The following is a 15425-nucleotide window of genomic DNA, read 5'->3' on the forward strand; positions in this document are numbered from 1 at the left end:
TAACATTTTGACAAAATGAGACCAAGACGACACCTAACAATTTATCAGCAGTAAGAGGCTGTTGTCAGAGGGAAGTGGCCGCTGAGCTTAGAGTGTCAGAGTGCCATCAGCAGTTTGCAACAGAGATAGAGAGTGCATGGAAGAGTCACAGAATGGCATACAGTATGCCTTTCTGTGAAAACTTTAGAAATGTCACCTGTTGTGAATTTTTCCGTTCAGCTCCTTGTTAGAGAACAGCAAGTTGTAAATGACACGCCTACTCATGTGTGTCACAGTAAATGTGTTCCCTAGGGAATCTTAGTGGCGGGTGGCACAATGTGTGGAGGACAGTAAGTGACGTCGGAGGTCCACAGTTAAGTTTTAGCTTTTCGTGGGTTATGGCCCCAACAGCAGCCCGTGTTATTACTATGATTATTATGTTATTATTATTGTGCCTGTTGTGAGATCATTTAAACCTGCAATAAATGCCGGTTCTGGCAATCATGTCTGATGCTTGTCCCACCAAACAGTTACTGACACCTAGTGGCCAGTGTGGAATACAACATTCACATTCACATTTAGAATGCTTCTTCTGCCTTTTGTTGTCGTGTGTTAGTTCATTTAGCAACTTTTATGGTTGAAAATGCTTAAATTAGTCCAAGTATAAGTACAATTTGTTTAAATATGCTTTTTTTTTTTGTTTTTACTAATAATAAGCCGTGCTCAACCACAAAACAGTGATCATTTATTAATTATTTTTGGAAAACCCTCAATAGAGTGAGGGCAATATGTTTGACCCACGATGTACAAGGGACGACTGTACCCCTAACTTTTTGAGAGCAGTGTCTACATCTTATATATACAGAATGTGTATTAAATATTTATCATTTCATATCATGATATACATTATCATATATTACAGAAAAATACTATTCAAAAAATTAAAATATGCATTTCATTAATGAAAATAGTAGTTTGTGTGATTGATAGCTTTTTAGCTGGACTGTTGTTGTGCTTTGGAATGTATGAGAAAAATCCAGAAGATGTCCGGTGGGATACATTGCGGTCATCCATGCATTCCTAGTTTTATTTAGATTTTCCACATCTCCATGTTTGTCCAAACACAAAGGGATTTTGTTTTACACAACTATGCAAGACTTAAATCTCTACTCGTGGTCATGTTGCCACAGTCGCTTGGCACCATCATAAGACACCACCCTAGTGCGTGTGTGTGCAATAACTAGAGAGAGTTTTACCTTTGTTTTGTGGCTCTGCTCCGTACCCAGTCCAGAACCAGGTGTGTGGAGCTCCTTGGAAACGACACACAAAAACTCTGCCTGATCCTCTGTTCCATAGCTGTATGATGAGCCGATGTTCACCATCTGGACACACACAGAAAAAGATTTATCAGCAGGAAGTAAAGCTCATCTAGGAGGAAAAACACGTGAGCGAGGAGAGACACTAGTATTCATGCATGCTGGGTCAGGTCGGGGAGCGGACAGCTGGGTGATGCACACTCAGCGGTGGACTCAACAAGAAGCATGTCTTACAAATATATATAAACAACTACAGGTCAACGTCTACAGAAGAAACTGTGCAGAGCAAACTTCTACTGCATGCAAGGTGGCAAAGCAGCGGAGGGGGGGGGAAGGAGCTAAACGTGACCTCTAGTCTACTTTTTTGTGTTCCGCTAGCATCAGGTGAATTAAAACTGCCTACCTGAAAAAACACAACGTAAGCACTAAAAGACATTACTATCATCATAGTAAGCATTTATTGTTGCTGCCAATCACTGAGTCGTTCCAAGTATTGCTGTGGGTCTTGTTTGGTTTAAGTGCAACAGCGCTGCATTTTTACATTTATTTACAGCATTTCACTTTTTCTACATGTTGTTTTGTGACAGCCTTATTCTAAATTCATTTTTTCCCTCAAAATTCTAAAAACACCCCCCCCATAATGACACCACGGACTCCAACTAAACTGTGGAAACATCCAAAGGATGATGAGTGGAAACAGGATGCACACATGGGAAAGGCTGTGAATACTTATTATGTACATGTGATTTTCAATTTTAACACAACTGCAAACATTAAAAAAATATTTTTTCATGTTGTCATTATGGAGTGTTGTGTGTAGAATTTTGAGGGGAAAAATTGATTAATTCAATTTTTTAATAAGGCTGTAACAACAAAACATGGAAAAAGCCAAGTGCTGTGAACACTTTTCAAATGCACTGTAACTTCTGTCAGAACTGGGCTACCCACCCGCTAATGTCTAAAACTGATGCCTGATGTGTTGGGAGAGGAGCATGGAAATAGTTACGATCATACAATGTTTGACATAAAAAAGTATCTTTTTTGGATTGTAGTGTAGGCTGTTTTTAAAGTGATGGCTCAAAAACAGGAACTTACTAGCTGACAAGTTTGCTTAAGTCAAGACCCGGAATATAATCAGCCCACTCAGCAATTTACTGACATTTTAAAAGTGTGTCTCCGGTAAATGGCATTGCAGCTGAGGAAATGAATAAGTGGCTGTCACCACTGCAGACCTGCCAACCATGAACAAATTTTAGGGCCCCCCTAGAAAATGGATGAATGGATGTTAGGGCCACATACTGAAAAATCAAAGGATGTGGGGGGCCACTTTGATACTTAAAACATTTTGCAAACAGGTTAAAAAAAATATTATATATACACATATATTAGGGGTGTCACAAGATTGTGTGTCACAAGATGTTGCGAGATTGCAAAATTTGTCGTTCACACAAAAAAAAACTGTCTCAAGGGCACTAGGCCTGGGACGATAATAAATAAATAAATTAATCGTACAATAAATGTCTGTTTGCCTTGTCTCCCGCCACCAAACAGGCAGGAAGAGAGCTCACTCTGTGCACTGGTCTCAGCACCTTGGCGCGTTTGCTCCATACCACAACGCCACAAATGAGAGAGCCCTTTTGTCAGTCATACAGTCTCTGTCTCTGTGGGTGAGGGCGTGGCCGGTAGCATACACAGAGTGCAGAAGAGTGTAGCCTCTAAAGGAGCAATGCAAGGTAATGTAGTAACAATTAAATTAATACATAGCAATATATTGTCTTTTTTTTTTTATTATACGTTTCTTAAAAGTTAAAATCTCGTTCTCGTAGAACCAATATCGTGTATGGTCTCATGAACTGCCTTTTTGTTGTAGTTGCTGGTTAGTTCTAGAATGTACCACGCGCCAATAAAAAACGAGCCACGCGCTGCAAATGGCACCCGGGCGCACTTTGGAAACCCCTACTTTCATAGGTCTTTGTCAGGGTTGAGTGCGAACAACCACAACTCTCATCGACTATTTATTAGCTTCCTTACATAGTTGCTGGAACTACGAGGAAGTAATCATTACAACAGTGCCCTTTTTTTCTCAAATAATCATCCAAAATCGTAGGAGAAAGCGTATGCAAGGGCGGGTGGTGCACCCTCTGAACAAGTCGTGTACACCAGGAGTTGGCAACCACCTGGTGTGGCCTGGTACTGCTCTGTAGGCGTGGTTGAACAGGGGCGGAAAACTTTCTGAAGCAATGGTTAAAAAGCAATGGTTAAGACACGTTTTTAAAAATACACTACCGGTCAAAAGTTTTTTCCAGTTATTTATTGAAATTCAACTCGTTCAAGTCCGATGAATAGCTTGAAATGGTACAAAGGTAAGTGGCAAAGTGCCAGAGGTTAAAAAAAGGTAAGGTTACCCATAAATGAAAAATAATGTGTATTTCATAATTATACAAAAAGGCCTTCAGGGACCACAAGATGGATCAACAATTTAAAGCTGTTTTTGCAGAAATGGAGGTTGATCAAGCCTTGGCAGTTGGTGCAACTAATTCCTACAGGTGTTCCAAGTTCTGGAGTACTTACTACCTCCTCTATCTGCATAAAAACAGTGTTCCGATCACAATGTGGTGCTATACCCTTGTGAACATCAGTTGAACAGCACTGTACTGGAGAAAGTTGTTTGTTGCTCGAAAAATGGCATGAAAAAAGGGAATTAACAACGGAAGAGGGACAGACCATCTTAACACTTAAAATGTAGGTCCTCCACAGATATTGGCGTGTTCTAAAACTTTTGACCGGTAGTCTAGTTTGGTAAATAATTACATGTAATTTGATGGAAATGCATATCAGTTTTGTAAATAAGGGCGATTATTTTATTCCAAAAAATAATATACAACTATATTATTTTTACATCACATTAAGGTCAAAGTTGGGTGCACACGATCCCGTTTTTCGTTCGTTCGTGGCGTCCGTGTTAATGAGCCAGACCACTTGTGTGTTCGTTGAGTGCAAGGAGAAGTTGGTTGTTTCGTTTTTTGGGATTAAAATGAAAACTACCCAGAGCTTTCCACAGCGACATTATTTTTGCCATTCTCGTCCAATCCGGTAAAAAAGCACTGCGTCTGTCACCCACACACATCAAACCACTGCATTTTAGGTCATAAGTTGATATGGTGCTTTTCTTTGCTTTATACCTTCGTAAATAACAAGAGCATTTGACTACTATTACGGCTAACTTCTAGCCGTTGGTGTACACACAGGAAATAATGTAAGAGAAGCATTTTTGGTCTGCTTTGTCGCAGCGCAAGGTCAGGTTTTTTTTTGGAGATGCAAGTCACATGAAGCAAGATGGTTTGCAGGAGGAGGAGTGAGTCAGTGTGGCGTACACTGGCCCCTTGACAGGGTAGCATAATCCAGTCTTCTGAGACTGAACTGAAACCGGTGAAATCCACACATTGCGTACCTGGAGAGCAGTGAAGCATACAAGTATTATATTGTATACAAAAAATTCATACATGATGGCAGGTCTGCAACTGTGAGGATATTTAACAAGAAAAGCCTTTTAAACCTTTTCATAGGCTCAACGAAAAGAACAGCAAGCCTTCGTGTATGCACTCAACCTGATGTCCTCATATAATCATTACGAGGCCGTATGAAGATATTATCGTACGAATATAGGCCTAAAGGTGAATGTTTTTTGGGAATGCAGCAGGCAGGGCTCGGGTCGGGCCAAAGGCGTTGGGGGGGGTGTCAAAGTTGAAGGGTCAGCAGCTGCGTGAGTCCAACCCACAGTCCAGAGCAGTCCAGTGCGGGGCTTTCTGCAGGCGCGCACGCTGACCTGCTCAAACTTCCAGCCGTCGGACATCGTGGAGACCATCTGGGTCAGCTCCTCCTCCTGGCACTGCAACACTCGGTAGACGTGCTTAGGGGGAACCTGCTGGTGGGGGTGGGGGAGAGAGGGAGAGAGGAGGAGACAATGACAATTTACTTCAGAAATGTCCAAAACTGATATGAATATGACATTTTGAAAGAACCAAATGACTCATTTTATATCTTAAGTGGATAGAAAAAAGTGTCAGTAAATCTGCCTCTGGTATTTTCAGATGAGTGAAGTGCACCGGACCGTAGGCATGTACAGTGAAGTACAGTACAACACAACACGGGGAGAGTGGGAGTATGCTGGACGCAGTGATTATGTAAGCGTGAGTGCAACCATCCTGAAAAAGAAAGGAGAGGGAAGCAGTAGCAGCGGTCTCTTCAGAGAAGCACAAAAGAGTGAAGGTCCCATAATTACAACATGATGGGACTGTTGGTGTGGAAGATCCATAACCACAAAGCCACATCTCTACCCCCAATGCTGAACACAATATCCCCTGGCCTGTATTCTCAGCTGATTGGTTAAATGTGGTGAAAAACAGTGATTTGGTGTTTACCTGCGTGGACTTGGAGTCCCGTTCAACAATCCTCTCCTTGATCAGTTTAATCAGAGGGGTGATGTTGTAAAACTCAGCCTCCTCCAGGACACCTTGAGGCAAAAGGAACACATAAGTCAGCGACTGTGTGCAGTTAGTTTCGCTCAATCTTCATTTCAGGCCCTTTTCTTTCAGAACAGATCATGTTTTTTTTCCTCATCAATAACTAATACACTAACAGCACGAATGCTTTGGTGTTGTGTATTTGTTATGTGTTTACTTCTTGTTAATACTGCATATTGTAGTATTCTTATTATTGTCCACATCTAATTTCCATTGTGGGAATGGTCTTTGTTGTGTAAACAATATTCACTAATCCTTAACCTTATGCCGTAGATTTATTTTTACTTGGTTAGAAATTAGGGAAAAATGAGACATCAAAAGAAAGCATTAAAAATCATTCAGAGCTGTTCTCCTTTGCTAAGATATACTGTAAAACATGTCACAACTACACCTTCTTCAGCCAGCTCTTTGTTGTAGACCAGTTTGCCATGTCGCAGGTAGTTGAGGATGGGTCCAAAGTAGGTGGGGTCTCTGTCAATCACATAGGCTCCCGTCTCATCCTGTTACACAGAGAATCAGAACATACACTGTCTAATAACACTATTAACAATTAGGGATGTCTGATAATATCGGCCCACCAATATTATCGGCCCGATATTGGTGTAAAAATGGAATAACGGTCAATATCGGTACAGTTTTTTTCCCCCTGTAATAAAAGCCGATATGGCCCTTTAAGCGCCACAAGCAAAAATGCTGTCGAAAGAACACGCAGTAGATACTTGAGCCGAATTTTTGCTTAACCGTGTTCGGGGTGGCAGGACGTGGTGGTTTGTCAAAACACTGCTAATGGTGAGCACGGTAGCTAATAGACACATATACTGTATGTAGACGCTGCATTGACAGCTGAGCCGTACGTCAACGTCACCGCCATATTGGATGTGGCAAGAATCGGAGCGGAGAAGATGCCTCATTCATGCTCTGCAAACCAATTCCCAGGGAAAAACATTTCACAGGTAAGACTTAACTATTACCTTTGGTAGTATTTGGCCCATAGACTGCATGATTCGGCCATTATACATCGTTTTGAGAGTGTAATTTACCGATGTTGTGGAAAATACTGCATTCCCGCGCACAATTCATTCATTCCTATTAGGGTTGGGCGATAATTTTTTATATACTGGTATACAGGTATACAGGTATTTTTCCAATGATGAGAGAATGACTTATACCAGCGAAGACGAGCCGGTGTGCTCGTGAGGTTGAGGAAAAGCGTTTTTCATCTACACAGTGCCATATTTGGCTTTTTATACAAGACTCCGCTGAATTTAATTATATCGTCATATCGTGATACATCCCAAAAATATCGTGACACACACTAAGGTCCATATCGCCCAACCTAAATTCATATGTCTATGGGGTAGTGGAAATAGCAGCAGGCAGATGCCGCTATTGGATAGCGGCAAAAAAGCCAATATCGGACATCCCTATCAATAATGCATTGCTAATAGTGATGTCCGATGGTGGCTTTTTTGCCGATATCTGAGATGCCGACATTTTCCAACTCTCAATTTCCGATTCCGATATCAACCGATATCGATACTGATATGTGTACCATCACATATCTCCTGTGGTGGAATTAACACATACTGTATCTGTTCAGCAATCAGCAATTAGCTTCTCGACGTGGCTGTAAACAACATCTGGTGTAAGCAAACTACCGCGTCTGTCTGCTGCTATTTCCATGTTTTTTTTATATTCCCTCTGCCCCATACACATATGAATGAATGAATGAATTGTGCGTGGGAATACAGTGTTTTGCACAACGTTGGCAAATTATGCTCTCAAAATGATGTTATAATGGCCAAATCATGCAGTCTATGGGCCAAATACTATCAAAGGTAATAGTTAAGATATTAGTCACTGACAGCACAACTCCGCTTTCCTCCCACATTCCAAAACATGCAGGTTAGGTTGATCGGCGACTCTAAATTGTCCATGAGTATGAATGTGAGCGTGAATGGTCCCGAACACGGTTAAGCAAAGCATCGGCTCAAGTATCTGCTGTGTGTCGACAGCAATGTTGCTTGTGGCGCTTAAAGGGCTATATAGGTTTTCATTATGGGGAAAAAACCTGATACCAATATTGACCGGTATTACATTTTTATGGCAATATCCCTACTATTTAGTCAAATGTGAACATCAGCTCTGAAAACCTTCATCTCCCTGGGTGTTGTATCATCCCATAACGCATATGTGATAAAGCGAGTTCAGACTTGTGTTGGAATCCATATTGGCACTGTCTCATTGGAGTCATGGGAGAGACGCTGAGCAGTAAATGTGCTTAGACATGAGTTGTCTTGAAACTCACCTGCATGATCTGCTATGGTATTTCATCGCCATCAAATACTTCACTGTCACAATCTATAAACTGGTAATCTTGTTACGCCTGTCCATGTAGCATCATCTAGGTGGCAAAGCTGGACATTAACTTCATAGTGTCATTGGCTTAAATATCAGTGATCTCATTAAAACAGTCACACAGAATTAGACAATGCGAGTGCACGTATGCATATGTGGGTATCAAAATAGAAGTAGACCCATGAGATGGAGCAGACTGGAGGGAAACTCTAGCTTGGAGAATATGAACTTCTCTCCAGAGACAAGGCACAAACACTTGGGTTGAACCGAAAGGCCAGCAACAGCATTTTTAGCCTTGTGCATGTTGCCACAAGTAACAATTTCCAGAACAAATGGATACAGTATTAAGTAGGGACTCGAATTGACAACATTGTCTTGACTGACTGTGGCAGGACTAGTCGACTCATTCAAAATTTGAGAGCGATTAACAATTTTACATCAGATCACCAGAGCACTGTCATATATCATAATTTCCGGTGTATTAGCCGCCACTTTCTTCTCACGCATTGAACCCTGCAGCTTATACAGTGTTATACAGTGATGAGGCTAATTTACGACTAAAAGAACTACAGTTCCCATAACTCTTAGAATGCAGCTTCAAGAAGTAGTGAATCAGTATCACTAATATCACGTTCTGAAGTCTTGTGCAGCGATTGCATTTTGATCTGACAAATCTTAAGTTTAATCAAGTGTACAATGACTACAGCTTCTGTTTGGACTGCTTGGACCGTGGCAGATGTTGAACTCCGATAAAAAAAAAGCATCTCAGGTCTCATCATTAGCGCTAACGAGTGATGTTGGGAACATCGAGTGGAGGTAGGATTGCAAGGTTTAGTGTGTCTTCCTTTATAGTGTGTCAAAAAATTGACTATCACCAATGGGTTTCGAAAGGCTGGACTACTGCGTGATGAAGAGGACAGCTCAAGCTAAAGGGCTAATTTACCTCGAGACAAGAGTGACACCGAGAGTGACAACGAAAGGGAGAGAGACTGTGTGACAAAGAAATTATGAAGCTGTTCAATTCTGACGCTGAAGAAGACGACTTTGGTGGTTTTAGTTCCCAGGAGGAGGATAAAGATTGCGATGAATGACTTTTCTGGTAGGCTACTGTTTAACTATCCATGATTGATTTAATCAAAGTTAAAAAATCTTTCAGTCTAACATCTTTCTGTGCTCTAAATATCCCATATTATATAACATGGACACCTGAAGCTTATAGACCGGTGCAGCCTATATGCTGTATGTACAAATCATGTTTTTTCTTTAAAGTTAGTAGGTGTGGCTTATATACCGGTGCGCTCTATAGTCCGGAAATGACAGTACTGTAGAGCAGTATCTGACTACAGATTACAGCACCACCTGCCATTTCAGCATGTGTTTGACAACCTGTAAATGTGTTCTCATGTCGGCCAGTTTTCCTTTTTCATTTGCTGGAGTGAGAGGAAAATTGTTGTCATTAAAAATACCCACGTACGCGTGGCCACAACTTTAGAGATGGGATGATTTTATTTTTCTTTGGCTCCCTGTTCTGGAGCAAAAGCTACAATTTGCATGCACAACAAAAATAGAAGCCACTGAAGCTTGAGTGCGTAAGCTTGCATCAACTTTGGCATAGTGTGGAAATACAAAGTTCTCTGCTGGCTCAGTAGCCCAACGGGTGGAATAGTTTAAAATGCATTGCACTTGGGCTATTTTTACATGATATGGAAAAACAGAGGTTGTAACAGGTCTTGTGTGCAGTTAGGTTTTGGTGGTTTGACTGAAACAAAGAAAAGTGGTTGCTAGTCATTAATAAGGATTTTGAGGATAAACCTGCTGAATGAAAACATTTATGAGCTCGCACTGATTCCCCACATCCACTGTTACATTATTCAAGTGACTAAGACCAGAATTTGCAAGCAACGTACTAATTATGCAATCAAACTATGTTTTCCCTCTGGGCTACTGGACTGCAGCTCTGTATTCGTTCAACAATCTTGCCAGTCTGCATGGAACTGACATGTCTGTCCTGACTCTTAAAATCGGCTGCCTGTGCTTGTGTCACTGATGAGGAAACAATGTACATATTGACTTAAGCCACACTGCGTGCAGTATGATAAATAAAAAAGCAACAACTGCCAGTCAATCATCAACTGACTAATAATAAAATATTAGCAATTTAAGACACTTTCCATCTAGTACAGAAGAGCTATAGATATCCATAAACAACCTACTGCTCCTGCTATAGGGAGGATGACAGATAGCATAATGGAGCCGTAGGCTAAAATCACGTTGCGCTACATCTCCTTCAAGATTCCACATTGCGCTATTGAGAGCAGAATGAGAGGCGGGTGAGAGAAAAAAGAAGTGAGTCATCCCTGCTGAGACTGACAATGACGGAGAGAGCGGAAATGAAAATGTGGATGAGTGTGTGCGCTCGATCCTGCGTGAGGCCGAGAGATATTGTGTGCGTCTTCGGGCAGAACAAGGAAACTCCTTTCAGGTCGCCACTGAAGGTCGCATGGGAATATTCTCTCCCCAGCGCGGCGTGGAGACAGCCAACGCTGCTGTCGAGCAAAAAGCCCCTCAATTGAATTTTGTTTTTGTTTTTTGCTTGGTCTGCAGGAAAGAACATCTGCTCATTTGGTGAGGTCAAAAATGTTCAGCAGTAGGCACACAGAGCTGTGTGAAAACCTCCAACACACACTAGCACAGAGGCTTTGCATTCTTTGTCATTCGTCAATACTCTGAATGTGCTTTTGCCAGTCTCACTAAACTGAAAGCTAACCTTAACAGATGAAAGTTTTGTTAAGAAAGAAGTTATTTTATTATTAGCGCATTTCCTAAAATAGTTCCCTCTGACTTCACAGTTAGTCGCCTGGTTTCAATATCCACTTCAAAAATATAAACGCCACACTTCAAATAGATCTCCCCCCCTTTTCACCTCAGGAAAAAACAACCACTCACGCTACTAGGTGGTTGTAATTACTTGTCACCATGTGTGGGATGTCATTACGTCAGCATAAACCGTCTGCACCGCAGACATGGCATCTGTAAAGCTGAAGTTTATGGTGAAGCGCTGTAGCTCTTGAAACAATGACTCCAGCCTCAGAACACTCCTTGTGAAGCGCCCCCAAATTGTGAAATGGATTTTACTTGACACTCCTCTCAAGGCTGCAGTTATCCCACTTTCCTGTGTTTAGCAGTGTTTGTGATGAGTTTCCGCCACAATTGAGCAGCCCGCCACGGAAATACTTCCCCACACGTACTTTCCGTCTCCTCATGATGACATCATTTCATCACGTCATGTCGTTTAAGAGTAGATTCCTTTTTATTGGGCGATTCCGTCCAAAGTTCAGTTAACGTGGAAATCATAGGTCCCTACTTTCCTAAATAACTGACAAAAAAATTATTTTTCATGATGCGGTACATCCCCGCATATTCTCGATTCAGCATTTGCAACCCCGTAAATGTAATTTTTGGTCAGAAAACTATTTTTTTTGTTTGTTTTTTTTCCCCTGAAAATGCGCAGTTTTTTGCACAGAAATTCACACAAAGTCGGCAATACTTTATAATTATGTGATATTAATGCACAAAATGCACAGGATACATACAGTGTAATGTACTACTGATGTGACGTCAGTGCAAGATGGCGGCACCCATCTTCTCGGCACTCAGCTTCTACAGTCACCTTAAAATTTGGCCTCAAAAGTTGCAGCAAGGTGAATGATCATAAATTTAATTAAGTCAAATTTATGTCAAATAACAACAGGCAATCCAGCAGCGGAGCCAGGTACCACCACTAGCCACTTTAGAGTGAGATGGAAGCAGCCCCACAAACGGAAGCATGGTTATAGCACTAGCTTTGACAACCAGGCTAAAGGCCTGAGTTAACTATAGTAATCCCTCGGTTAATTGGTTCAAGACCTTAGAGTGGTAAGTGAAGTGAATTTCCGCAAAGTAGGATCCCTTATTAAATTAATTAAATTAAATATTTTCATAGTTAGAGCATAGAAAACCTGTTTATGACTTTGTAAATATGGTTTATGACATTATTAGAGCCCTAATAGAAATAACACCCCTATAGACACCTTTACACTAGTATTAACCCATAAAGTAGACATAATAAATGAAAATAAGCCATTTAAAAGATAAATAAGACTCGTGCTCATGTGTGACGCAATAAATGTGTTCCGGATGTATGGAGGACAGGAAGTGACGTCAGGGGTTCACAGTTGAGTGGAATACGGCTACAGCAGCAGCCCCTGTTGCTATTATTATGATTATCATGTTGTTATTATTATTGTGCCTGTTGTGAGACTTCAAACCTGCAATAAAAGCCTGTTGTTCTGACGATCCAGTCTGGTGATTGTGTGTCTCACCAAACATTACAGTAACATTACTGACACTACTGACACCTACTGACCAGTGTAGAATACTACATAGCATCAACTAATACACAAATATATACTGTACAGGTATGTGTTTTAGTTAATGTAGCCATTTTTATGCTTGAAAATGCTTAATTTAGGTAATGAATATGTCAAACTTGCTTACATATGCATAAGTTTTCACTAGTAATACGCCGTATTCAACCAAGAAACAGCATGATTCATGAATTAATATGTTTTTGAAAAACCATAATCGAGGGAAGCTGCAAAATTCCGAGCCACGATCTGGCAAGGGACGACCGTATATGTTATTTGAGGAAAACTGTAATTCTACTCCTTATTGTTTTTGCCTTGTTTTACTGTAACTTATCTAAATACAGCAAAATTGTTGCAATAAAATTAGAGCACTGATGCAAACAAGCCATTGGAAATATCACTGGTGATATCAAATCGCCTACAAACGTTCCTGTCAGACAAATCATGTGGAAATAAATGACACTCTACAACACATGGCACATTACATCATTATCTAGTGTGCTGGTGGCAATGTAGTCTAAGATGCTGATGTTTAATGCTTACATTAGCAAGCAAAAAGTACAATTGTATTGCGATACAGCATGCTCCCCATAAGGCACCCTCCAATTGATGTTCAGTAGCATTTTGAAGGAGAGCCAATTAACAACACCAATGGACAATGAGCCCTACCATCGTCTCTTCCTGTCACACTCATACTTATCACCATATCAAAGGCAAGCAGCAGGATAGAAATCAGCATCATTCAGATCACATTTGCAGTTTTTAGAATGCTACATGCGACCAGGAGCTCCCTTACTCGCTTTCCACATAAGATGCTGCTGTACAGCCACGCTGACTGTGCACCCCTCCTGCAGAAGAGAAGGCACGTGTTCCTCCATCTGACTCCAGCGACAGTCACACCACAAAAGGATGCTGAGCCCCACGCACGCACGCACGCACACGCTCGCACGCACACTTCATATAACTGCCTTGCCACCATATTTACTCCTTTTAAGTCTATTTTTGGGTGTCTCGCAAATTAGGTACACCTGCAGTACAATACACAAGCTGCATCCGAATTCTGCTTTTACAAACACAAGCATGCTCAGTTTTAATCCACATTGTCAGGGACGTGTTTAATAAACAATATTTTTATTAGTGGATGCAATGGTATCTTTAGCCACACATGACTGACAATACATTAGGAACACCTTTTGTATTTTCTCGTAATTGCATTGTACCTACTGAAGTGTCCAGTGAATATATATATTTATAAGTCAAAGGTCCATAGGTTAGATCAGTGGTTCTCGACCTTTTTAACGTGACGCATCCTCCGTGGATACGTTCAAACAAGTACCCCCAAAACAGAGGAAAGCATGTTTGGTTGAAAAAAGATCCTGTAGCATCAATACCTGATTTAATACCCAAAACAGTGCTCGTCTGTAGTGTTCTTGTTTAAAAAGATTCTGAAATAAACACACGTATAAAATTTAATTGGAAATAAAGAAATAATTAACCTGACCGCAAATACTTATCAACTTACCCAACACCCAAATCAATTAGCTAATAATTTAACACAGTTTTTAACTAGTTTGTTAATAGCTCACACAAAAAAACAAATTCCAACAGTTATTTTTCTCATCAAATGATTGGAATAAACTGCGTTTGACTTTTCGTATTCTACCAAGTACTTCTGAGAATTGCCTAAAAAACACATGAACTCAAGCACATAAGTGGTAGGCAATGAGAGTCCCTGTCATGTCTTTAATTTGACCAACTGAGTGGATTTGATGAGTTTTATCTCTGCATAAAAGTGTGTAATGGATCCGCTTCTGCTATTGTGATAAATTTGTATTGTGTTTGGTTGTATGTGATCTTGATCCCTTTCCGATATTTTTCTTGATATTGTTAAGGCAATGTGATTTAATGGCTTTTGTCATTTTAATGCTGGACCCCAAAAAGACTATAGCAACTGCTGGAGTCGAGGCTAATGGGTATCCAAATAAACAAAGTTCCTTCCTTTTGGCATAATAATAGTCTACGTTTATCTTCACAAATATATTGTCGTTATTTATATAATGCTATATTGTTTACAAACTAAGGGAATAAGTGTTTGGACACAGGTGGGCTTTAGGGCCCAAGGATGTGAATGACAGCCAAGAGGAGTTTTTACTTTTGTTTGTCGTATATAAAGGAATAATTGCATTACTGTCTTACATTGCTGTGTTTATGTATCTACACTCAGAGGTACCAGTGTCCCCATTTGAGAACCAGAGGTATAGGTGGAGTTATAAAGTTTATAAGACGGTACCATAGTGTGTTTAATAGGGTATATAGTAGAATACAGGGTGACTTCTGGTACCATGGTATTAGGTATGGACCAGCGTGTCCTGGACGGACTCACCGTGTCAGAGTGTAGGTCCTGCTGCTGGCACAGTCGGTACAGGAACGAAGTTTGTTCTTTGAGGAGCGTCTGCCTCGTCGTAAGAAAAACGGTGCCGCCGACGTTCAGCCGAACCCACTTCCCGTTATTCCCCCCGGTGGGATTGATGACCGAGCCATTACCAACGCTATGCACCGTCTTCCCGCCGGGTTCGGGCGCGCTGGCCGCTGTAGCGGAGCTCTCTCCCGCCTCGCTGTCTTTGTTGTTGTTATTATTGTTGTTGTTATTACTGTTGTGGTGGCAGCCGTGAAGCGCCGGTTCCCACTGGTCTTCCTGTGTAGTCTCCATTTGGAAAAGGGTGCTTCTCACCGACTCAAGACCACAGACTTTGTGTGCTTCTGCGTTTTCTCTCGGTTACCAACCGGATCACGCCCCGCCCACAAAATTGCGGGGGCGTGGCCTCGAGTGTCGGTGCATTGTG

General features: G+C 41.1%; 1 protein-coding gene across 6 annotated transcripts in view; it reads right to left on the reverse strand.

Annotated features, from left to right (window-relative positions):
• Positions 1–15425, reverse strand: part of kctd17 (potassium channel tetramerization domain containing 17) — a 21730-nt gene extending 6305 nt beyond the window's left edge. For 2 of the 6 annotated variants that reach the window (XM_054767991.1, XM_054767987.1), the window contains exons 1-5: positions 14966–15422; positions 6210–6318; positions 5717–5808; positions 5074–5220; positions 1236–1361 (exon numbers count right to left, since the gene is read on the reverse strand). In XM_054767991.1, coding sequence (XP_054623966.1) covers positions 1236–1361; positions 5074–5220; positions 5717–5808; positions 6210–6318; positions 14966–15292 — 801 coding nt within the window. In that variant the 5' untranslated portion in view covers positions 15293–15422. Of the gene's footprint in view, positions 1–1235; positions 1362–5073; positions 5221–5716; positions 5809–6209; positions 6319–14965 lie in introns of all 6 variants that reach the window. The other 4 variants (XM_054767988.1, XM_054767990.1, XM_054767989.1 and 1 more) reach the window with 4 other exon arrangements.

Source organism: Dunckerocampus dactyliophorus, chromosome 2 (genome assembly GCF_027744805.1).
Source record: "Dunckerocampus dactyliophorus isolate RoL2022-P2 chromosome 2, RoL_Ddac_1.1, whole genome shotgun sequence".
NCBI classification, from domain to species: domain Eukaryota; kingdom Metazoa; phylum Chordata; class Actinopteri; order Syngnathiformes; family Syngnathidae; genus Dunckerocampus; species Dunckerocampus dactyliophorus.